Here is a 26,200-nt window from a genome sequence, read left to right as displayed (position 1 = left end):
AAAGTTTCTTAATTCCTTACCCACCCCCCACCCACCCCCGGTCTAAATACAATTCTTGATTTTGTTTCTGCAATTGGCTTGTACTGCCAAGACCTACCAAAACAATGCTTCACAATCATAGCTTTGAAAAGTATTAGCAAAATATTGGCCATTTTTTGTGCTTTCTATTTTCTATATTTATTTTCTAAGGAGAAAAGTTTTGTTCAGCCTTGAAGCAGAATCCACGCATCTTCCATATTCAAGTTGAATGTGTCTAAGATCAAAAAATCAAATGATTTAGAAGCCTTTTGTTGTTAAGCAGACTATAGAAGGATGAAAATGTACCAATACGAAATCTAAGGTTAAAGATTTCAAATCCTAACACTCACTGCAACATTTATTGTACTAATATTTTAAAAAATTGACCATCAAACAAAAATCCAGAAGAAAAGTAGGAAAGACCGAGGCAGTTCAGCACACAGCCTTGTTTGATATAATTCTCATACTCTTTAGGCTTCCTACAAAAGGATTTATCCACCCAAGCAGAGAAGAAAGTCCACAGAAGGAAGTCTACAAGAAGACAGCTAGTATAAAAAGTTACTGAGTTATTGGAAAGCAGTGTCATCTTTTTAAATTATGCACAAACAACTTTGACTAAACCAGAACAATCACACCCATGCAATGAAAGCATTTCCTCCGTCCAATAGAATGGGATGAACAGGGTGTGTAATTGAATAAAAATTGCGCCTGCAAAGGATGGGAATACAGAGTGCCACCATTGTCTTATGATGCTAAGAAACTACAAAGATTATGATTGACCCGGCAGTTGTGCTGATTTTGATCTGAATCAAAACGGTTGCTCATTAATGCCAAGAAAAGCTCGAGCCCCAACGAACAGTAGCACCTGCTTCCCAGAAGCATGAGAATGTTTTGCATATTGAAGCGTCACTGATAACTTTTACAACATATAAGCAAAACCAAAATTTTACACATATGAAATAAAATGAAACTCAATATTTTTATTGGAATGCTTGACAAAAAAAGAGCACAAGATTTTGCAAAGGAATACTGCAGCAACACCAAAATGTTATTAAGAAGCCAACTAAAATTAACCTGAAAAGCCGCATGATTACATACTCTGCACAGTACTATTGCTTACAACAATGGATATACAAAATGGAAGCATCTGCTTTCAAGCAGAAGCTTATTTTTCTTACCATCTTCAGAAGCTGTTCCTAAATGGGGGAAAATATTCAAATAATGATACTCCAAATAAAACAGCTCTAATTTTGCAAGCAATCACCCTTAGGAAGCTGGAGGAAATTCATAAAAGTCGCTGCATTGTTTAACAGCACATTTTGGTCTATACCTTCATGGAAGTTACCATTGATTGTAACTCACCCTGAGAGTGCAGTAAAAGGCGGTAAATGTATTAATAACTGTAGTTATAGTAATAACAATCCACTGCTATCTCCAGTCTCATCAAATGAAAACTGAACAACTGCACCTGTCCACCAGCCATTATAATTAAAATCATGTTAGATGCAGCCGTACAATAGATGTGACTTAATGTAAAGAGGTATAAAAACACCACTTGAAAGCAATTTACACAACTCCAGAAGTTTCCAGACTAGCTCTGATTTCACAGTAACAGAGGCAAATCCTGGACATTAAATAAGGATAACAATTTCAGCCTACAGGTGGAGCTAGCTGCAAAAGCAGATGAAGCAACTGAGGAGCAGTCACAATGATAGCAACAAAAGGACTGGATCCAAATGCTTTGGATACAGACAGTCCCCTCCTACTGATGAGAGAAACAAAAGGAATGCTTCCATTTTCCCAACCTTACATTATTTGGGAATATCCAAATCAGGCAGGAAGAAGCACACAGTGGCTAGTAGAGACCAATGGAGATGCAAGTACAGTACTACTTCCAACTTCCTTAAATGTGCCATTTGTCTTGGGACAGTCATCAGTGAACAAGGACTGGGCTGCTTGCTGGGGAGAAATTCACAGCATAGCAAAGCTTCTCGTCCCGGCAATCTGTACAACTGCAAGCATTTCCAAAGCGCAAGAACTGACCTGCCACCTATTCACCATAGCTGTCTTTAAATACTGGCTTTAAAAATACTTGGGTGTTCACTTTTGCTTTCATTTCTTCTTTAAAAGGTTATGCTGCAAATACATTTTTCAGAATCGCAAAAGTAAGAAGACCTTACTTCTTAAAAAGAAACAATGACATTAGCAAGTTTGCATAAACATCAAACCTGTTGATTATCCTCTTTCTTGTTCTAAAAATTAATGCTATATTTGACAAGTCCTTTTTTGATTGGATAAATGTCCAATCCCATTTCCACCATGCTACAATAATCTACCAAGACACAAGTACTAAGCAGAAATTATTAAACTTTCTTCCTGCTTTTTTTCTCCCCACCAGCCATTAATGGTTATTTCCCTGCTAACAGTTCAACAAACAACCTAAGACTAACATTTATATTAATACTTAGCATGTCTAATACTGTAGTGAACCCAAAAGATATTTACTAACTCTCTGATTAAGACTCAAAAAAGGGCAGCATATGTAAGGAACTGGCTGTTTAATACATGTAGAAGAACTATAAGGTCTCACTGAGGAGGTGTACAAAATTCAGTTTCCACTGGGAGCTCATAAAGTAGTAGTATTATCTTTGTGGTACACCTCCAAACACACACCAAAGTGAAGATCCTCTTTATAAGGGTATATATGGAAATACTATCACCACAATACTACGATATATGGAAATACTATCACCTCAATTACCTTTAGAGAATATGGAACATATGCTGATATGTTTGGAAAAAAGATTATCTCCCCTATTTATTTCTTGCCCAGATAATACAGCAGTCTGTGGCCACTTTTGTTAAGCAGAAAATTTAAGAGTAGAAATTAAGCTTCTGTATCCATTAAAAAGCCAAACCCAAAAATGATCCAAGGGAAATGACACAGATCTCACTAACCCAGTGTTACACCACAAGGTATGTTATCAGCTAGTTACATACAGCTGTTCTTCTAATATAAAAAAAAACTGTTTTAAGAACTGGTAATATCAGATGAAAAATGATTTTTTTTCTTTCAATGTTCATCACACCCTTTTCTGTGATGTGTCCAGGTTTAAAAATTTAAGCACTAACTTTGAAAGAAACATATAACATGGAAGTTTTAACATTTTAAAGCTGGGCTTCCAACGGAGAACTTTCAGTAGGTTACTGTAAATTTGCTAAATCTCTGCTTAAAAAGGATTCTGTTTTTGTGGTCCTTTCTTGGAAAGTCCAGAAGATTTTTAAAGAAGAAATGCAACAAGCCAAGCCAAGCCAAGCAAGGAGCAACGTCTCTATGAACATCTTGGCAACAGACTTTTTATCCTCTTCAAAAAGGAATGATCAAGAAGACGGAGTATAGAAAACCTGTAAAGCCCTGGATTCTCAGTAGCAGCTCTCCATACTGCTGGACAAACCACCTGCAGAATATGAACATTCTCCAGAAACAGCCTCCAAAGTAGTCCTATAAGCTGCTATGGGTGGAAAAGACCTAGGATAATCCTGGAGGGAGTGCATAAGCAAATGTTTTCATTTTCTTTAAATCATAGCCTGCAAACTGCAAATGCAATGTGAGCAAGCGCACTAGTTACAAGAGAGAAAAGGTTGAAAATAACTTAAATTTTTACAAGTCATAGTGGCTACTGAGAATCTGTGAAATAAAGACTGATTTTGTGAGTTGCTAAAATAAATAAGATTCATCAAAAATTATTGAACCATATAAAAACATTGTATGAGAACCGATTGTACAGTCACAATTCAAACTGAAATTAAAGTGTGATGTGTCCGTTTAAACATGCAGAATTAGTCACAGATCAGATGAATATCAATATGGAAAATTAGTCAAAAATCAGATGAATAGGGTATACAGACATCAAATTATGTGAACAGAAATCACAAGATTAATAGGTTTAGAAAATGACAGACAAAACAGTGTCTTACCATCCATCTTGTCAGAAGTGTCCTCTTTGTGGGAAGAGCAGATGAAGAAACAGGGAAAACTTAGTGTGTTAGATAAACAGTGTTCACAAATTCATTATAGAAGACACATGAACACAAACAGTTTAAAGACATTTTGCACTGAATTCATGCTTGTCCTAAATTCAGAAGATGAGCCATTCTCAAGGTAATATATGAAAATTCATAATATACTTGGTTACCATCTTGGATATATAACATGGGTCTGTTTGTATTTTCTGGATTCATATAAATGATAAAAGCTAATAGGATGAACTTTTGAAGGTAACACCAAGGCTTAAATGCCAAATTTTTGTTCATAGCATTAACAGCTTCTTCAATTATCATGTTAAGATCATGAAGTTCAGGAGAAGGAAAAAAGAAGTCCAGCACAGTAAAGATGGGAGGAGAGAAGGAAAATTAATACATGCAGTATCATTAAAACACACACACACAAACCAATTCGGCTGTAAGTACAAATGCTTGGAAAATACTTAATAGAAAAAAGAGACTAGTCTCAATAAACTGAAGGAAAAAACCCTACTGCCATAGTAAAGCAGGATAGTTTACTATCATTTACATGCTAAATAAAATAATTACATCACAGAATATAAACAAAATCAAGTGGTCACTGTCCAAAAATTCTATATATATAGTGTCATACAAGAAAGTGTTCAACAGATTTCTGGTACGGACTGTTTTGCCAAACATCATATTCAAGAGAACCATGTGTTCAATTTACAACAATACAGAGTGTGTAACATACAGTTTAGTATGATCAGCCCATAATTTTACTGATACGCTTCCCCTGGATTTGGTATAAGGTAGAGTCATCATGAAGTTCAGCCAGCTAAAATGCTGACAAGATACAAACCAAATGAATACTATTAATTCAGGAGAGGCTGGGGTGAGAGCTACAGGCACTGGGACAGCTTGGGCTGTCCTGAGGCCACCAGCCTGCAGGTACAGCTGAAAGCAAATACATGCTGCTCTCGGCATGTACTCCCTCACCTAAAGTGTAAACATCCCTTGTGGCAAAACCATTCCCACTAAAGCTATTAGGCATGAAATTCCTTTTTACAAGGAAGGCAAAACAAATATATTTAATATATTTTATACTTCTTTTCAATATGCTCTTTTCTGTGTCAGTGGAGGGCTTGTCTCCAAAGATCAGCAAATAATGAAAAATCATAGCAAGGGAACTAATAAATTCAAGGGAAACATACACAGGATAGGAGGAATGAAAATGTGAGACACAATGTGGTGCAACATAGAAGACAGAACCCCTTTGTATTCCCCATTTGCAGACCACAAGCCCAATGATGTAGCCTCTACCACTGTGAACAGCTGGCCATTCTTGCTGGGATGGGGCTGTGGTGGGGGGGGGGGGGAGGATGCTGGCCTGTTTCCTATCTGGTTGCCCTATGCTTGGTACACAGCTCCAATTACATGGCTGGGAACTGAATTTATAATAACAAAAAGAAAAAGTGAAAAATCCCAGTATTTTAACTACTGAGAATGACTTCATAATTCAGAAGGATTGGTGACTTCTACGTTCTTTACAATGCAACATCTGAAAGCTCCCTAATGTCTACTATCCTCCTCCCTTTTGGGCTGTCAAGTCACTGCTGACTTATGGAGATCCCTTATGGTGCGGTTTTCAAGGCAAGGGATGTTCAGAGGTAATCTGCCATTGCCTGCCTCCGTGTCACAACCTTGGTATTCTTGGAGGTCACCTATCCAAATACTGACCAGGGCCTACCTTGCTACGTTTCTGAGATCTGATGAGATCAGGTTAGCCTGGGGCTATCCCCAAGTCAGGACAACTATTCCCCAGCCCCCCTTCAGATCCCACTTAGTATATGAAATGTAGACTCTTTTATCAAAGGAAACACTGATTTAAAAGAGGCTGTTGCATTCAGAAACAGAGGAAAAGAACAATAGCTAAAACCACTATTCAAGTTTAACCAAAATCTTTTCAATCCCCTCAAAATATGGATAGCATATGGATAGGGAAGCATTTGGATTACAGGGTGCAGACTGTGCTATTCCAATATTTGGAGAATAAAAGGAGAACTCAGGAGGAAGGCTGCTTTACAAAGTCATATAATTTCCAAGAAAAAAATCACACATTCATAGTGCAGCACTAGCACAGGATCAGAGGAAGTGCTTTCTCTCCAATCTTAATTAATCCCCTTGCCAGGATTCTTTCATCTTCAAAGTGGTTACAGTCCCTAAAGCTTATAGCTTCTCGGGAAGGCTAGGGGGCAGGATTAGCATTGGGGAGGTTGGGAGCCAGGAGGCCCTTCCCTCATCTCTTCTTTCATGACACTATAAAGCCAGAAAATGCCAAGTTCCCCTCCCTCCCCCTTTCAACTGATGGTTTACTGCCATTAAAATTCCACGAAGCGACGTACAAGCACAGGGAGCTGTTTTGGTCTCCACTGCCCCACCTTTTTAATTTTCAAATGAATTTGTTTTGATATGCTTGGAGAATCTGCAGAGCCTCCTACTTTGTGAATTTGCACAACTCCCCTATGGGGTCGTCATCCGGGTTGTTCTTTTACAGTAGTCTTACTCTGAGTACTATTGTGCAGTCTCCATATACACACAAGTAGAAGCAAAACACATAGGCATTAACTAGCACCACTTGGTGAAAACAGTGTTCCTACGCTACACTGCAGTCTTAACAGGAACCAACTGTTTGTTCAACTCAGGACTGTATTACATCCAAATATTTTTTTTCAAATGGATAGCAGAATAGAGTGGAAAAAATCTGGAAGTTCCAAACATTCCAAGCACTGTCTGGGTGGAAAAGCACTGGAAAATCCATGTAGGAGTACAGAAATATAATAAATACGTTTTAAACTGCTGCAGAACAGATGCAGAACTACAGCAGTCTTGCAAAGAATTACTGGTGGGCTCAAAAGAGATATCAGTTCTATTCTTGCTGGGGTCACCAGTCATTTCCTTCTAAGTAACCCTGATGGCAAATGGAGGTGGAACTACATACACTACCTAACGTAGAGTAACTTATTTCTTTCCTTTTGTAGTGAATGCAAGGCTTGGCAGGGTGAAGGAGAAAGACAACAGGCACATCTATCACATAGTCTGCCTTTTAGATGACCTCCAGGGTCCAGAGTAAAAAAAAAACCAGTTACTAGGCTATACTACAGGAAACTTTCTCTTGCATAGACTTGTGAATGTTTTAAACCCCATTATGCATGATGTCAGTGATTTCTTTTTACAACACTGAAAAAAACAACAGTCCTACAGAGGGTTATTTTCAGCACAAAACAACTGTCACAGTTTATTTCCCTGACTTCCTCCTAGTTAAGGCTATGTCTATATTAGCTCTACTCTTTCTATATCCACCAACCTGCACTTTCTGTCTGCTTTACCGCCTCCAAATAGCTGCTGTGAGGTCCCTTCCTCATTATTTTTCCAGGAGTCTTCCCTTGTCAGTTTCTAAAAATTTTCATTTCGGTTCTTGTATGTTCAAACTCTGCACTTGTTTGTATTACCAAATTAACTTTATTTGCAAATGGCCATCTCTTCTCCTGTTTAGCTGCCTCCAGACTTTGTGCAATAGTTTTTGTATTACAGTACGATTTAACTACTGGATGTACTTTCTGGGATCAGTGCAGAAAATAGTCAGGGGTAGAATATATGTCTTGGTCTCAGCTGAGTTAATTCAGCCTCACAATGAAACCCTAGTTTCAACATCTTTTAGATTTTCCTTTCTACTATTACGGTAAACCACACGAGAATTTTAAAAAATCTACAACATTTTACAAAACACTAAGAAATAGTGGCATTTTCAGGAAATTATTACTAAAAAGGCAGGGCTGTGATGGCCAAGAGGAAGCCTGTTTAGGAAACAGTGTCAAATTAATTCATATTATAGGATTCCCTACTACTATGGGCGTGAAAGTTGGACAGTGAAGAAAGCTAACAGAAAGAAAGGAGATCCCTTTCAAATGTGGTGTTGAAAGAGAATGTTATGGATACCGTGGACTGCCAAAAAAGGGTTACACGTCAAATAAAGCCTGAATTGTTCCTAGAAGCTAACACAGGGGTCTGCAACCTGTGGTTCTCCAGATGTTCATGGACTACAAATCCCATCAGCCCCTGACAGAATGGCCAATTGGGGAGGTTGGGGGCCATACTGGCAGGGGCTGATGGGGATTGTAGTCCATGAACATCTGGAGAGCCGCAGGTTGCAGACCCCTGAGCTAACATGACTAAAATATGGCTACCATACTCTAATCACATTATGAGAAGAGAAGAGTCACTGGAAAAGACAATAACGCTAGGAAAAGTTGAAGGCATCAGAAAAAGAGGAAGACTTAATACGAGATGAATTAACTGTAGAAAAGAAGCTGCAACCTCAGTTTTCAAGACCTGAACAAAGCTGTTAATGATAGGATGTTCTAGAGGACAGTGACTGATAGGGTCACCATGAGTTAGAAGTAATTTTATGGCACGGAACACAGCACACAGATATATTCCCAATTAGCCAGTGTTGTGGGGATGGTCACTGTGAGGCTGCAACAGAGAATACAGTGTTGTATTAACTGTGGTACAGAATCCCAATGATTTTCCCAATTATGAAAGACAAAAGCCTCAGAAATGCAAAAATTATATGCAGAAGACCCAAGACAGAATGTGGATTAAAACATTTTCTCACATCCATTTGCCATGTGCCCATTTTCTTCTTTGCACAACCATTTCTACACTTGGAATTAAGATAAAATTTTGAAATCAGAAGCTGCAAGTGACACCATCAGGAGAAAAAAATGTTTTATCAAGCAAGCTGCTTCAAAGCATTACAAATTGGCTGGAATGGTACAAAACAGTGTAAAAAGCAACATTATTGTGGAGTTACAAAAGGTTGACTGGAACACAACTATTAAATAGCACAACTCAACATTTTGTAATTGCATACTTCTTCCTGAAACAACAAACAGACCTCTGAAATCTGGTAATAACTTTTTACTATCTAGACAGCTGCAGTTCATCTCTCTGTTGGAGGAAGCCAAGTTAAAATGGTTTTCATGCTACAGTAATCTTTTTCACCTAAACCTACAGAGGGGTGCACAAAAAGGCAAATCAAAGTTTTAAACAAAAAGTCACCATGACCCACTGGGAAGTGGGGTTCGAGCTCATGGAATCTGATGCTGCAATAAATTTGGTTAGCCTTTAAAGGTGTTATCATGCTGTTGTGACTTCTGAGAAACGTCACTCTGTCAAGTTCATGCAGCCGGGTGATGTGGTGACATCATTGCAAATGCTCTGAAAGATACATGCTCAATACATACCTGCACATACAGAACTTCAAAGAGCAGCTTTCTGAACTTTTAAAGAATGTTTCCTCACCTAGTGAAGCATATGATCCCGGGGGTAGTCCAGCGGCCGCTAATCGTCCGGTTCCTGCTGGCTGGCCAGCAGCATGACGTGCCTTAGCACCGGCAGCGGCATTAACGTCAATGTCACTGCGAGACCTCTGCAGCGTTCCTGTGCTTGGAGGAGCTTTGGTACTCCCTGCAACTATGAATAAAAGCAGAACAATTGAATATATTAAGCTGCCCTTTCACATTAAACATATGTTTTAATGGTTTTTAATCTCAAATTGAAAAAGGAATTTAATCTTGGCATGGTCTTTAGAAAAGAACTTCAAGAAGAAGTCTGGATTTATTTTTGTATGGAAAAGAAAAATAATTACCTCTGCCAGCCACACTTGCTGAGCTGGATGTAGACCATTTTGAAGAGAAAGGACGGCTGAAACAAAAGAAAACAAGACAGGCAAGTTGTTATATACTCTTAACAGCGAAAGGCTTGCTTTCCTCTTCATTACATTGTTTGTATTTTGTGAAGATACAAACAAATGCCTAGAGTGGTAGTAAAGATGTTTGACTACAACTGGGGAGACCTAGGCTCAGATCTTCAACTGACAATCAAGTGTGAGCCAATCACTAAGCCTAAATAACATTACAAGATAACATTGGGAGGGAAGAAATGCAGATGCATCCCTGAGCTCTTTGGAGAAGAACGAGAACAAAAATAGGCTAAGATGAAAGCATTGTAGTTACAGTGAATTAACAGAAATGGGGTCAGTGTAGATACAGTACAATAAGTTTCAAATCAGATGAAATACCGTAAAATTAATTATTGGGTTGTCCCAGCATTCCTAAGATGCTAATAGAAGCCATGTGAGGGAAGGAGGGATTTAGCTGCTTCCTTCTGTATGGGTCTGCCATTCAAAAATCACACAGCTAGAGCTATTATTAGATCTTTAAGGGAAATCAGAGATATGCATTTGAAAGATGAGATGCCTGTCTTTTTTCTCTGAAGGCTAACAATAGCAAGGTATTTTCTAGGGTTTCTACCCTGTCACTTCGTTATTGCTCTAGTACTGTGGTGGTGAACCTTTGGCACTCCAGATGTTATGGACTACAATTCCCATCAGCCCCTGCCAGCATGGCCAATTGGGCTGATGGGAATTGTAGTCCATAACATCTGGAGTGCCAAAGGTTCGCCACCACTGCTCTAGTACTACACTGGAAAGCTAGCTTCTCAGCAGGTCAGTCTAGATGATCTCAGGAGGAGGAAAACATTCATTCATTCATTCATTCATTCATTGAATTTATAGACCATCCTTCCCTGAAGGGCTCAGAGTGGTGAACAAAAAAAATATAAAATATAACTTTAAACACAGTATAAAAATAACTTTAAAATACAAAAACTAGCTCAATACCCACTTAATAAAACCAGGAACCACGAAACGTCAGATGGCAGCACATACTAATCTCCTTATCTGAATCAGGGGATGAAGATTATTTCAAAAATGACCCTTACTTGAGGCTTTCCTGTGAGCTGGAAGATGACCTGTCTGACTGTGGAAGGGACGTGACGCTACCAGAATTTTTCAGGTATGTCTGGAGACTTCTTTGATAGGAAGCTTCAAGATTATTATACAGCACCTCGGCTTCACCTGGAAAATGATTTCTTAGACCTAGGTAAGTCCTATAAATCAATCACAGAAATAACACTTAGAATACTGGTTTCTCTTTTCCTGTTAGATCATTTAAGATCAGTAAACGAACACTGATGTCTTACTTTCTTGCCTCCACTCTTGCTTCTGCATCAGCATCATGTATGCCCTTTTTGATAGTTTCAACCAGAACAGCTGCATGCCTATCACAGAAAACCCAAATACATTATTTGAGACAATTTTCACTTCCTTAATCTTTATTTTTCTAATGCTAAGTCCTGTGCCTAATAACCCAGAGAGTTAATTCCAAAAGGGTATCAAGGGTCCTAAATGCTGGTTGTGGTGAGTTTTCCGGGCTGAGTGGCCATGGTCTGGTAGATCTTATTCCTAACGTTTCACCTGCATCTGTGGCTGTCATCTTCAGAGGTGTATGACAGAGAGAAGTCCGTTCCAGACACAGTCTAGTCCAGGGGTAGGGAACCTGCGGCTCTCCAGATGTTCAGGAACTACAATTCCCATCAGCCCCTACCAGCATGGCCAATTGGCCATGCTGACAGAGGCTGATGGGAATTGTAGTTCCTGAACATCTGGAGAGCCGCAGGTTCCCTACCCCTGGTCTAGTCCTAGACTAGACACAGTGCGTAACAGACTTCTCTCTATCATACACCTCTGAAGATGACTGCCACAGATGCAGGCGAAACGTTAGGAACAAGATCTACCAGACCACGGCAACTCAGCCCGGAAAACCCACCACAACCAGTTGAATCTGGCCGTGAAAGCCTTCGACAAGTCCTAAATGCATTCAACAGCTTCACATAAGAATGGATCTTGAAATATTTTATTCAAGACTGGAAACCCCTATTTTTGAAATAGTCTCCTTAAAATCTTACAAAAACTATGTCTGAGGACACTTAGATGAAAATTTGCTGTTGTCATTAAAATGTATGGAAACAGTTGTGTCAAGTTTTATATTTTAAACAACAACAGCAGCACAGTGCATGAAGGGTTCTTACTATCAATGGGCAGTAGACATGGTTGTTGTAAAAATTAGCCATGCTGTTTGTAAAATTAAGGCAGGCACTCAAATTGTAAGCTACCAATAATTTTACTGTACTGGAAGAATAAATACCTTTCCAAGGAATGAGTTTGCCACTCTTGCAACAACAGGTCTAAAAATTCAAAAGAGCGCCTGAAAAACACAAAAGCAAATTCAGCAGACCCCACAATCGCAATATACATTCAGACATGAGATCTTCAGTAAAATCACAAATGGGATTGTCATGTATCCACATTCTGCTTTTAACTGTGGGACCGTGACATCTGTAATGTGAGAAACTGTCTCTATATAACATCCAAACTCCTGAAGAAAAACAAATTACCAATATCTTATACTAAAGGGAAAAATAAAACTGGCATTTATAAATGCCAAAAAAATTACTCACCTCCTAACTGCAACAGATTTTGAGGTACAGTTGCTTGTTATTAAAGGTATGAGCCTGGGCACATGAGTATGCTGAAAAGAAAAGAAAACTCCTAAAAATCTTCCACAAGACAATCAATGCACATGGAATTCTTGATACTAAATAGATCAGGTTCACTTGGATAGCATTTTTCACTGCCTATGTTTGGATTTCTCACATGCTATTTTTACAGCGGAGAATGTTATTGCATTCATAAATCACAATAAACTGTGGTCAATCTAAACCAATTTGTTGAATAAACTTAAGTTAGTCTACCAGACATATACAGCGGACCACAGTTTGTTCATAAATCTCCATCAGTTTGCTACCTCCTTTCCTGTCCCCACCCCAGATGCTGTCCTCTTCCTTCCAGCACCAGGTTGCTAGCAAAGAAACTATTCACACAGTTTCTTCGCTATTGCTCAGGTACAACACACACGAAGGAAATGAGAAGTGAGGGCAGAAAGACTGCTTGCTCTTAGCCAAGGATCTTCAATCTCTTCCCCTTTTAAACTCTGAATCTTTTACAGCTCTCACCAGTGCTCCCTGCACGCTTTCAGTGAAGCTGCACCAATGCGTGCTCTACACTGCACTCAAATAAATCAACCTTCTATAGTACTTCTCTCCCACCCTTAAGTGTCCGAAAAACATTCTTATTTGATCAATAGCTAAGACCATGGATTCTCACTTGAGCACCTAACCAACACACCAGTTGGCTGGGAACTATGTTACATCAACACAGTAACCTGAGTTAACTCAAACCATGGTTTATAAACTGTGGTTTGTCAGGATGTCTGAATGCCTGTGTATACACACATGCACAAATAAAACGGTTCTATTATTGCTCGTTGTGATACTGTTTCTAGCCAAGTCTCCTCTAAGAAAAATAAAAGGTTTCGAAGAAACACAATGGTGCATGGTCACTCACTCATTTGCTCCCTTCTGAGGAGGAAGGGATGTGGAGAGCCCTCAATAAAGGAAAAAGAAGATATGCTGATATGCAAATTATGAACAGTTTTTGAATGTGGCAGTGCTTTGTGATGAGTAATTTTTCTTGTGAATCTGGGCAGACTGGATAAAAGCATGTAATGAAGTGAGGTTTCTTTGTCCTCCTCCTCCTTTGAACTTCCCCTCATAAGAAACTGCAGGTGCACATTTCTTCTTGGTGAATCATCACTAGCTGGGAGAGTATTTACAGAGTGAAGGAGAGGTGGAAAATGGATCTTGAGAAAGTCCCATTGATAGCTGAATGCAACTGATCTGGCAAAAATTTTTTAGCGCTCGTTACCAAACCCAGTTCTCCAGATCAGAGTCTGCTCCTCCTAACCACATCGGCTCTCCAGGTATTATGACAGTGGCAGTTCTATGTTAATCACATTCCTACCGATCCCCAACATTCAGTTTGTCTTTTCACTACCACCACATATTGAGTTGAATTTTTCACATGCCCTGCGCTCCATAGTCAAGGCCAGTCAGGTTTCCTCAAAGTGGCACTGGGGCCTTGATGCTCGAGTGCAAAGCTTCTGCCTAGTGGACCAGCTGATCCAATGAGGCAGTCTTCCCAATGCTCAGCTTAAGTAGGTTGGGGTGTAACTGGGCCCAGTTGCACCGGTGGCAGGTACTGGAACCTCTGAGGCTGTGTTGTGCTTTGGCCGGGATCCTGCAAGGAAGTATTACTCTCAGAACACTGTTCTAGATCTGTAGTGGGATTGTGGGCAGTCTGTTTGCCATTTCACCTCCTTTACATGACCTTGTACCAGGCCTTCTACCACCGCTACGTGTCATGATAAAAGGCATTCAAAATATGGGCTTGTTCATACAAAAAGGACAGGCCTGCAAATAATAACAATGTTTTAAAAGCACAATAGAAGCATACTTACACGAATGATAAATCTAATGGCAGCACACCCAGAAGTAGCCATGACTTTGGCGCTATTAGGGACCAGGTTAAACAGAGTAGGCACAATGGCTTCTGCGCCATGATCAAACTTGTTCCCGAGAACAGTTGAAAGATGGCTGCAAGGAATTAAATAACTTAGGTAATCAGTCATATTTCAGCAGCCCAAGAGGGTTTCATCTAATTATTAACTGTAAAAACAGAACTATTCTCAACAACTTTTCTAAATACCACTAATACTTGGTATGTAACAGTCCAACATTTAACACAAAAACATCAGTGCTGTCCTGCTGGAGCAATGAAACTCTATCTAGCCTAACATTCATTTTCTTGGAGCTCTTACAACACTTTGAAAGATGCTGAGCTTGTTTTTTCCCCAATTTTGAAAGATGCAGAACTCAGATGTCCTATAGTACACATCTGGACTTCAATCCACACCACAGTTGAATGTGAAACCATCATGCTTAACTCACTAATTGACACTTTCCAAGACAGGAACTTATTCAAACTGGAAGGCCTCATTGTATGTCGCTGAACCAAACAGACTTATGTGGATGCAAGTACAATAAAGACCAAAGAAGGACATTATCTGTCCCACTTAATCATGTGTACACCACTCCATGCAGGGCTTGCTTAATTTATGTTAACTTTAGAGAAGAGCCTAGCCTTTATCCACAGGTGGCATAGCCCACTTTACAATAGGAATATCTCTGGTGCCTGTGGCCTGGCCCTTTGCTTGAAGAACTCTGAGGCTGTTACAAATTGCTTTAATCAAAAGAGTTGAAAAAATAAAACAGAAAAAACTGATATGAGTATATCCAATGAGTCACACAAGAAGGTAAATCAATCCTCATTATTTCTATGTCTACAGTGTTTGAATAGCAGCTGATGATTTTGAACAACTGAAATTAGAAATGGGGGGGGGGGGGCTGAAAGTCTAGCTATTATTGTTGTCTGGTCTACTGATATAATTTCTACTTTAACATGAATATCTTTCTGGGGTGCTATTCATGTCTATGATTAAATACCTTTATCATTGAATCTTTAATCAAGGATCTGCAACAGCAGGAAACTAATTACATGTAAAATGTAAGAGAACTGCCACACTACCTATATAACAAAAGACATTTGCTATAGCTTTGCTTTGGCCTCTATGGGGGCATGGATGTCAACTGTTACTAGTGAAGACTGTTCAACTGCTGCTGAATTTCAATATGACTCTCAATGTGTTCAAGATTAACATGTACTTACGCAACGGTAATGCACGCTTCTCTAACAACTTGTGATCTGAGATCTTTAGCTGATAATTTAAATGCTCCATCCAACAATCGTAAATGCTGAAAAAAGCAGTCATACTGTGCTGCTCCAGCAACAAGCAGTGATCGGACCTTCTTAAGCTGTGGAAGGGAGAGAAAAGAATATATATAACTGTGTTTTTAGCTCCACACCAATGGCAGCAGCAACCAAAAAGCTGTTGCGCAAAAGCTTAAAGCAATATGTAAAGCAAGTGAATCAGTGGTGGAATCCAAAAATTTTAATAACAGGTTCTGATGGTGGTGGGATTCAAACAGTGGCATTGCCACGCACACACACCTCCAGTCCCTGTTGGGCAGGGAGGTTGCTTTAGTAACCCCTTCTCGGCACTCAGAAAAAATTAGTAACTACTTCTAGAGAAGTGGTGAGAACTGGTTGGATTCCACCTCTGAAGTTAATATTTAAAAATTATATACCGCATTGGCTCGTTGATCCCAGTCATGTTTGTCATCTGACAAGATTTCCCTGATTTTATTTAGCGTTTCTTCGAGTTCACGACTAGAATAGATCTGAAAAACAAAGATCCAAAGACCCTTTTGAGCTCCTGCATAGAAAAACACTTTAATTCAAGAAGAATGTGACAGAAGTGGTAAAACCTTTCCAATTAAGAAGTTTATTTGCCAATCTGATACACATTTACTTTTTATTGTATTTTTATTTTACTTATTTGCCTTCTTGTGAAAATTCAGGTCTTCCCATAATCCAAAGATCATTAATGCCTATGAAAGGCCAAATTTCATACTTTTGCATGTCTATCAGATAAAAGCTTAGCTTGCTTTTTTGTGAATGCAAGGTAAATTTTACACTGCTGACTAGGATCATGTGCTGGTTTCCAAACTCTTCTAGTCCTTGGGCTGTCTTGTATTCTTGGGCACCAATTTTAGTTTTTTAATCTAATATGGAACTAACACCAAGCATTTTGATAGTCTCTCAACATGATGAATGAATTAGTCAGTATAAAATCTTGGGAAGCAACTACCCAAGTACCATCCTATGTTTCTACATTCCAGACATAGCATATTGACAGTAAACTTGGAAACATACTACATTCATCTCAGGGATCGCAGCAGGACACACACGTGGAAACAGTCCAATTGGTTGCAGGATTTTTCAGTATAAGGGGGAACACAATGTTCCAAAGAGAAAGTTTAATCTGAAAGTTTCTTCTGAAGATATCTTCCAATATTAGCTGAAAATCTTTTTAGGCCAAAAGACCTTGACTGAATCATGACTCTTCTGCTTTAAGTTTTCAGCAGCTGTTTTCTATTTTTAACTGTTTTAAAATGGGAAACCCCTGAGAATTTTAAAATAGAAAGATGGGGTACCACGATTCAAATAAATAAATAAATAAAGTGTGGACTGGGAAGCAAGGCAGCATATTTTAAATAAGTCTATAATTCAAGTTTGTTTCGTGGTTCCTGCCCTTACCAAGACATTCCATACACAGTGATATTTACAGTTGTACTAATTCAACTATATAATCAAAAATCCAGGCAAATAATGCCAGAATAAAGAAGTGTGCATGTGTTGATACCACACAAAAATACTGTAATAACAAGGGACAAAACAGCAGTAAATGTTGCAAGAATGCTGAACCTTAAACATTGCTTTAAATATTTCTTTTGTGCTGAAATAAGCCAACAGAGGGCAATATATCACAAGAACTTGCTCCTACCCAAACATGAAGAAAAGAACCATTAAACAATTAATTAAACACTGAATGACAAGGGCTAGAGAGCACATGATTTAAAAACATTATTTGAACACAGAATGAGAATTTATCTCCTTCCAGCAGATCATGGATATTTCCAAACGAACAACTCCAAGCTTATACTGATGAAGAAGATATAATTCTATGTATAAACACAAAAGTATGGTTCTTAATTTATTAATGGTCACCAAAGAGCTGTTAGCTAAGGACTGGGAAAAATCAGTAAGTTTAAATGTGAAGGCCTGAGAATAAATAAAGTATTTGGGTTGCCTAAGTTATCTAAAATAACTGAACTGATTAAGATGAGAAGTGGGAAGGGCTAAACATGCTTACTTCTTTGATTCTTGGAAGCCCTCTTGTGACTTTCGGAATACAGAACTAGATATTCAGTTGAATTATTACAACTAGGCAATTTTTGTATTGACTTGGCTAGATTCATGGGGGAAGTAAGAGATGACCAAGGAAAGAAAATAATCATATATGATTAATTTTAGGTATGCAAGTTAAAGTGTTAGTCAAAATGAATTTAATTTAGCTGTGATGTGGGTTCGTGACATGCTGTGAATGGACTGTTTATACGCTGCTCATCCCACTAAGTCTAGAAAAGACATGCTATGATATCTGTTTTATTTATAATCTACCTGATTCACTAAGCTATAGGTTGCACATCTAGGTGTTCCATCATATATTGCACTGCACTGTGAGTGTATAATAATAATAATATTTTAAAAGAAGCTATATCTGTAATTTAAACAAAAATATGTTTAATTCACGTTTTACATTTTGTAGCCTGAGGTTCATATAATTCTGAATTGAAATGTCCCATGGGACTGGTACGCTGTTTGACTGAATATTTAATTACTTTCAAGCTAACTGTGCCTAAATACTGTCAAACATTCAGTAAGCGTAAGTTGATCTTTTACTACTGCATCACGGCTGCAGATAGCACGATGCCTCCTGCAGCCCAACTCTCAAGGATTTGGGGTTGCCAAAGGGTGGCAATGGTGAATATCCTCCAACCTCAATGTGGAAGCTCAGCATTTACAAGCACATTCAGAGATAATCAAAAGAGCATGTCTTCTTCCAAGAGTTCTTTCCCAGGGCAAAGAGCTGGAGACATAGTGCCTTATTGTGTAGTAGCCTCAACATGTCATATATTTTTTGTCAAACAGATGCACAAAGGCTCCCAAAGGATTATTTTTAAGGTTCCCAGAAATGGTGCAGCTCCAGTGCTGGGAAAAAATTCAGTCAAGCAGTTACTGCTATCAGTACACACAGATTAAAACCCTAATAAAAAAAAGACTTATGGATGGGGGTTGGCATTATTTTTGCAGGGCACTGGCACAGGTTGATGCCTCAGATTCCGTGCAGGCAAACCAGCAAGCCTAGAGCACAATTCCAGTCTGTTTCTGAAGCAGTGCAGCTTCTGTGTGGCCACTTTTCACCAGACAAGGAAGCATTCCTTTCACAAATGGGTAGTTTGCATATGGCCACAAACATTTTGCCATAGGTCTTTTAAAAAAGAAGTCTCTCTCTCTCTCTCTCTCTCTCTCTCTCTCTCTCTCTCTCTCTGTGTGTGTGTGTGTGTGTGTGTGTGTGTGTGTGTGTGTGTGTGTACTTTTCAAATGCTTTTTCAAATTCTTAGTCCCAGGTGCTAGAATGTTCATCATCGGAAGGTGGTACAGGTCACAGTTGCCTGTGAGCCAGGAATTAATGACCTGTGAACCACTGAATTAATGGCATTTGCTATGATGACATAGTTCAGCATGACATTCTGCTAAGCTTCTGGGAAGGGCTGAACTCTGGAGTCTACTAGAATACACTAGTTTCTGTGATTAGCACAGTTTACCTCTGTTAGTTGTCACGTTTCTTTTAAAAACTTTAAAAATATATATTTGAATGACAGGGTATGTAGGTGTGTGGATTAGTGAAATACCAGATCGGTCCTAAAGTAAGTTCCATTCTTGTACCAGGTAGCAGAATCTCGTGCTTTTCAAAGCCTACTATACACAGTCACTCAGAACGTAAACTTTAGTGACAACTAAATCATCATGCCTGCTAAAGGTAGATCTAGAAATGCAAAGGAGGACAACACTAACATTACTTAAAATATAATATCAGAATTATTATTTATCTTTTAAGTCATGTCAAGCTTTAGATTATAAAAACACTAGTTTCCCATAAAGCATATAGCAATCTTTTATTAATTAGCGGGAAAGAACCCCCCCCCCCGGGAAAAGTTTAACCAAGACACTCCCAATTGATACAGCTTTAAGCTTTAATTTCACACCATTTACACAGATAATTTAGGGCTAAGGAAAATCAATTTTGTTGTGGTTAAACTAAAAAGCTGGGATATATACTGGGTAGCTGGTGAACCTTTTAGGCCACGCTGATCAAACAATTAATCAGTAGTATGCATTTATGTGATGTGGTACTTGATCAAAATGACCTTAAACTTCAAGGCAACAGCTACTGATAAAGAAAGGAATAATTCGGCTTCCAGGACAGCAGTTTCATGCAAAAAAAGAGAGAGAGATTATAGCACTTTTGATTGGAAACAGAGGCCCCTTCCGCACACGCAAAATAATGCGTTTTCAAACCACTTTCACAACTCTTTGCAAGTGGATTTTGTTATTCCGCACAGCTTCAAAGAGCACTAAAAGCAGTTTGAAAGTGCATTATTCTGCATGTGCGGAATGAGCCAGAGTCTTGAAACAATGGCAGATAACCATGGTTGGTGTTCAGCCTTCTCTCACTAATATATATCCAACCATGACAATTGTGCCTACTGTCCAACCATTTAGAAGATTATGTGTTTTTACCAGAAGCATAGGGAATGTACTAGATATGATTTGAAATATTAATGTATGATGCCTTTGGAGTTTGGAAGAGCTGTGTGTACTTCCTCTACTTATGCTTTCTTCCCCCATCATGAGGATAACATTACAGAAAAATCATGGCAGCGACTGCTTTAAAATAATGTCCTCGTGTTGGTGCTTCTGTTATACCCATAATGTTGGCTAAAAAATATGGCTTCTACAGATAATACAAAGAAACAAACAGAAAAATCACAAACCACGAAGAAACCATAACCTCAGGTATCTGGGGAGGCAGCATACAAATATTCTGAACAGAGAAAAGAATGATCGTCTTCTTCCTAAACATAGTCCTTTTTGCCTACATTTACAAAGTAACATCACTTGTGGGTATGTTCTTTGTCTAAAATCAAATAACCTGCTGCTTTCTCAAGGATTTAGAAGTTAGTCTATCAGTAGCAGTGCAATAAAGTAGGAACAAGATCCACCAGACCACGGCCACACAGCCCGAAAAACCCACCAGAGAAAGGCAAGTTATTTCACAACAAAAAGAGCCTCCAGTATTTGATTTCAGATTATTCCGAACTGACTGAAAAGGATTGGATCACTACTTCATCCAACTCCCTGATCAAGGCAGAATTCTCCAGACTACACATTTAAGCCCCTTACTGATTAATCCACCTTAGCATGAGTGCCGTATGCCATAGGAAGGCAGCAGATGTGGTCAGGCTTCCTTAAGCTACAGATGCCTGACCAATTAAACTCTTAAGTACCACACACATGCTGCTTCTAGCAAGTGATCTGCACACTACAGAAGGAGATTTCGCTTCTTCCCCAGGTCATTAGCGAACCCAACTTGGAAGTCATTCCTACAATATAATTGTCACTTAAAACTCACGACTGTAAAAAAACAAACACCAGCCTGTAATTACCAAACCTGCCTACAATAAAGTTTTCATGGCCTCCATAAGCAAGTCATCTGGTGCCACAGAGAAGCAGAAAGAAATGCAAATTTCACTGTTTCATTAAACACTGTCTGCGGCTAGTCCTCTGTTGTTAAAAAGCAAATCATGCTATGATGATTATGTTTTTTAAAAAGTAATCTCAGAAATATGGCTGACATGTGCTTACCTGTACAGGAGGAACATCCGTAAATGCCTTTTGGAAGTCCTCTTCATCCACAGCCCCCGCTCCTCCTTCCTTGCCTGTGCCTACAACGGTTGAAAACAAAGTCTTAGCTGAGAATGAAGTTGCTCAACTGGAAGAGAGATCAAATTAACCAAGTTTTTAAAATTAAATGTGCCTGTTCAACATTTCCATAGAATATTACTCAAAATCCACCAAAATATGAGTAACTGGTATTAGAAGGCCACAGTCTCCGGTAGGGATCAATTCTGTGCCAACATTTTTTAAATTTTGTGGCCCATCTCACTATGTACTTGGGCAGCCCAATCCAAAGGGTACTGGTGGCCAGGGACAATGCCACTGCTGTACCGTCACACCACTTCCAGATGATTTCCAGACAGTGTGGGGAGGAAATAATACAAAGGAAACCCCAGCTGCCGAGAAGGCTCTCTACAGGGCTGGATGAAGTTATACCTCCCTTTTGGGTGATGTAACTCCAAGGCCCTGGCTGTGGCGCTCCCACCTCCAAAGTCTGTGTGGAAGCCAACTAAAGTCAGCTACACCTCCAGGCATGCTCTGTCTCTCCCCCACCCATACACTGGCGTTTGCTTGGACACCAGCATAACTCCATGGTTGCACCCACTTCCAGCTTTCGCCATGGCGGAACAGTGGGGTTCCTGGATACTGACATTCTTGCCCTCTCTGTTGGCGCAGGTGCCCCTTGTGCTGGCAGAGGGAGCAAACGTGCCAAGCCTCTTCCAAGCAACAATTCGTCCCCTTCCCCCAGACTTGACCATTAGTATATCTGCATACTTTGATTTATTCTGCTACCTGTGGACAGCAAGATAGATGCCCCTCTCTTATACTCAAGGGAAAAAAAGTAGAAAGACTGGCATAATACACAAAGGATAAAAGTCTGCATCACTGGTGAACCAGAGTGGAAACTAAAATCCTATGCAGAAAGGAAAGCGGGGTGAGAACATCGTGTAAAGGCCCAGTGAAAACTTTGTGCCTCCTAAGATGGGGGAAGTTAGTGAATGGTTACATTAAAAAGAAATCAAACAATTATCAGCAGTGATTATGATGATATTGAGGAGGGTAGGTAAAGAACATCGAACAATGCAATGCTAAGAAGAGTTACTCTACTCTAAGCCCATTGCAGGCGTAGAATGCAGGAATTCTGAATAAGATTGCACTAAAATTCTTCCCTCGCAATGCCAGAGAGGTAGCAACCAGAAGCAGCAGCAGAAAGCAAGAGGAGCAATTATTAGAGATTTAGCTACATGGATGTTAGCGGCTGAATCTCTGAGATTTTTGGAATTTATAACATTTGAAGTACAATCATAAATATGGGTACACCATTTCCAGTTCACCAACTTCAATGGGTTAGAAAGGAGCAACCCCACTTGGGATTGCACCATTAGCTTCAGCTCTGCTTTCAATTTCCCACAAACAGAAACACAACTTCATCCAGTACCTTAAACAGGGTGGAAATATACATCAGAAGCTCAAATGCTTGCTGCCATTGAATGGTAACATTACCAATATAGAAGGATCAGAACACATTTTTGCAATTTGGTTTGCACTCAAATTGACCTTCAAGAATTGTATTTATTCAAAATTCAAATGTAATACTTTTGGGGGACAAAGAAGGTTAATTAAAAAGTTTGGTGAAAGTAAACTTTTTAGTAACTGGTGTATGGAGATGAAAAAAAACCCTTAGCACAGAGTGAAGCAAAGTTGGGTTGCTTGTCTAAACAAGGAATATTTGTAACATTTTAAATCTTTTCTAAAATTATGACAACTACTTCAAAAGCAAAATTTGCCAGGACACTAAGCTACATACAAAAAATTGAATTTACATTTGTTGTAAAGTTCATTAAAATCATAAGCAATCATATCTTTAAAAATATAGCAGCCATTAAAGAAAGATTAATTACCAGCATCAATGTGCCTTTGTCCCCAAACAAGCATTAAGCAAATACTTTAATGTCATGCATTAAAAGGTCACTTAATATACATATCCTTAGGGCAACTAATTTAACAAAGCAGAAAATATGTTTGTGATTGGCTAGGTGAAATAGCGTTTTTCATGCTCCAGTTATTTTGTAAATAAAAATAGCAGCCTTATTTTAACACTTGAGTGGGTATATACTGGCACTTTGCCTTACAAATGACCTAATAAAATATTTAAATTTGATTTTAAAAATCCCAACAGAACAGTCAAATTTTTCTTCTTGTACTTTATGACCTTTGTTCTCTTTAAAGAAATCCTCTGGATATCCTGAATATTAACAGTTAAGCCCTAAATACCTAAACAGTATTTGTACTTGTCATCATGCCATCATTCTGTTCCTTCACCAAACTCTATGACGCCTTTAGAATAAACTTTTAGCTTTTATGCCATATAGAAAAAAATCCACTTTTGCTGTTGTCTGTCCCCGCCATATTTTCTTTCTATTGTTGAAATTGTTATCTCCTTAAGGCAAATAACTGGGATTTTTTTGGAAGTGGGAGGCTGCTCATATTATTCTGTGAAATGGTAGAGTAGTGACTCAACCCTGGATTTCCCAGATACTAATCCAACACTTTAACCGCTACACCACACTGACTCTCATAATCCTCACATGCACAAAGGATTTTTCTTCAAGATGGATAAGTGATATAAAGGCAGAATTTTTACCCTGTTTGTCAACTTTATCCACAATGCTTAAGCAATAGATAAGACGATTCAATACATATATTTGGAGACAGCTACATCTAAAATACAACATGCATCTATATCTCAGTCATTCTTGAAAAGAAATCTTTTGTCTTGCCAAAGACATAACTATATGAAACATATTACAGTTTTAACAAAATAAACAGCAGAAACCATCATGGTCTTGAGTATTACAGTAAACAGGATAAACCATGGATATTCACTCAGTGGCTTGGGTGACGTAATTCCAAGGCCCTGGCTATGGAGCTCCCACCTGTGGCCTTTGACATACTCGTGGGTCTTCTGTGGCCTTTGACATACTCATGTTTCCCTGAGACCTGTCCCCTTTCCAGAAAAGTGGCCAATTTCTTTAGAAACTAAGTACTTCCATCATTATTATGGGTCTAAGACAGTGATGGCGAACCTTTTTGAGACTGAGTGCCCAAATTGCAACCCAAACCCCACTTATTTATTGCAAAGTGCTCACCCGGCAATTTAACCTGAATGCTGAGGTTTTAGTTTAGAAAAAAGTGGTTGGCTCCCTCTTCTTCTGACCCACCCACTCAAGCAGTGGCCAGTCTGCTCTAGCCTCCAGCAAGTCCCGTGCGCACCACTCTGTGCCTCTCTAGCATCTCTGCCTCCTCTGCGCCCCTCCTTCGGGCAGCAGCCACCCGGAGCACAGGCACCAGGCCGCCAGCCGAATCCTCCCTGCCCACCACGGTGGGCGCATGTCGTGTTCAGTGGCCCAGGCCAGCCTAGATGTGTGTGTGTGTGGGGGGGTGATTTTCTGCCCCCTACATGAGGAACTCTGTGTGCGCGTGCCCACAGAGAGGGCTCCAAGTGCCACCTCTGGCACCCCTGCCTTAGGTTCGCCATCACTGATCTAAGAAAAAACTGTTATTTTAAAATCACAGCAGGAGTTGCCCATGATGATTATATCAAGGTTGTGTATGCATACTAAGGTCACTTAATATACATTAAGTATATACATACATATACAAGTTTTGTGTTTGACACATGGTCAACATTTGCAGCTGGATAAGTGGGTGGATTGGGGCATGCCAGTGTTGACTACTAGTCCATAAAACAAAATTCCCAGTAATCAGCAAAGGTAACTCTAGGTGCTCAGAGGAATTCTGGTTATTAAAATATATGTTATTGTTTGAGGTGGTGCACATGTGGGAACTGATGGGAACTGCAGATGCGACTCTCCATGTTCCACAGAATGACCATCACTGCAATAAAGCAATGATACATCCATCTACAATGATAAAATTCATCTAAACTGGATAACCTTATTCTCTGTGGTTTCTTCAACCATACATACTTATCCTGTTGTCAAGTCTAAGAAAATGTTAGCTTTTGCTACTTTGCTAGGACATAGCATACCTGAGATCTCAACATATGTAGAGGAAAAGGGCATTCAGAAGGGGGGGGGGAAGACATGACTAGGAAGAGTAACATTAGGCCAGCTTTGCCAAGTCAACAATGAACATTAAAAATGAGTCTAGGTGTTATTTCTCTTCTACAGCTCTATTTTCAACATGTGGCAAAGAAATCAAATTAACCCAAGACTCCCTGAGTTAATTCCTCTGTTCACATCTATGTGCTAAAGGCAGTTATCCTGCAACAACTTGATTAAATGAAATGACCACCATGAATTTACATCAGCTCTTTTTATATGACATGAATAAAATAACTGGAGTGTTTCAACAGATCATGTTTAGTAAGTCAGTATCACAGTTATAACTTATCCATGTAGGTAAATAGGTAGATTATATTAGATCGATTAAGTGATCTGATTTTCAGGCTATAGCAGATTCCACATGGGCAAAAAACAGTGGTGTGAAAATGGTGTAAACCCTTTATACCGTTTTAAACCATTTACACCATTTTCACACTGCTGCTTTTGGCCCATTCAGAACCTGCTTCTGATACTATGAATACTATGTATACTATTAAAATGGAATATAGGAGATATAAGATTAAAAAGGTTAGAAATCAGATTTTAGAAATAAATTCACCTCTCCTGCTGAAAAACTTATTTGGATTCTTAAGCCCCTTCCGCACCTGCAGAATAATGCACTTTCAATCCACTTTCACAATTGTTTGCAAGTGGATTTTGCTATTCCGCACAGTAAAATCCAGCTGCAAAGTGCATTGAAAGG

At 39.1% G+C, this 26,200-nt stretch overlaps 1 protein-coding gene across 44 annotated transcripts in view; it reads right to left on the bottom strand.

The window, feature by feature from the left end:
- CLASP2 (cytoplasmic linker associated protein 2) overlaps positions 1 to 26,200 on the bottom strand; it is a 140,642-nt gene that overhangs the window by 50,471 nt on the left and 63,971 nt on the right. For 34 of the 44 annotated variants that reach the window (XM_048511074.1, XM_048511073.1, XM_048511081.1 and 31 more), the window contains 12 exons: positions 21,338 to 21,417; positions 16,093 to 16,185; positions 15,614 to 15,759; positions 14,346 to 14,481; positions 12,448 to 12,518; positions 12,135 to 12,194; positions 11,131 to 11,208; positions 10,870 to 11,037; positions 9,737 to 9,792; positions 9,391 to 9,561; positions 3,997 to 4,020; positions 1,197 to 1,214 (listed from right to left, as the gene is read on the bottom strand). In XM_048511074.1, the coding sequence (XP_048367031.1) occupies positions 1,197 to 1,214; positions 3,997 to 4,020; positions 9,391 to 9,561; positions 9,737 to 9,792; positions 10,870 to 11,037; positions 11,131 to 11,208; positions 12,135 to 12,194; positions 12,448 to 12,518; positions 14,346 to 14,481; positions 15,614 to 15,759; positions 16,093 to 16,185; positions 21,338 to 21,417 (1,101 nt within the window). The remainder of the gene's footprint in view (positions 1 to 1,196; positions 1,215 to 3,996; positions 4,021 to 9,390; positions 9,562 to 9,736; positions 9,793 to 10,869; positions 11,038 to 11,130; positions 11,209 to 12,134; positions 12,195 to 12,447; positions 12,519 to 14,345; positions 14,482 to 15,613; positions 15,760 to 16,092; positions 16,186 to 21,337; positions 21,418 to 26,200) is intronic. The other 10 variants (XM_048511078.1, XM_048511100.1, XM_048511085.1 and 7 more) reach the window with 2 other exon arrangements.

This window comes from Sphaerodactylus townsendi, linkage group LG11 (genome assembly GCF_021028975.2).
Source record: "Sphaerodactylus townsendi isolate TG3544 linkage group LG11, MPM_Stown_v2.3, whole genome shotgun sequence".
NCBI classification, from domain to species: Eukaryota; Metazoa; Chordata; class Lepidosauria; order Squamata; family Sphaerodactylidae; genus Sphaerodactylus; species Sphaerodactylus townsendi.
The sequence above is the reverse complement of the archived record's forward strand: the minus strand, read 5'-3'. Positions and strand labels throughout refer to the sequence as shown.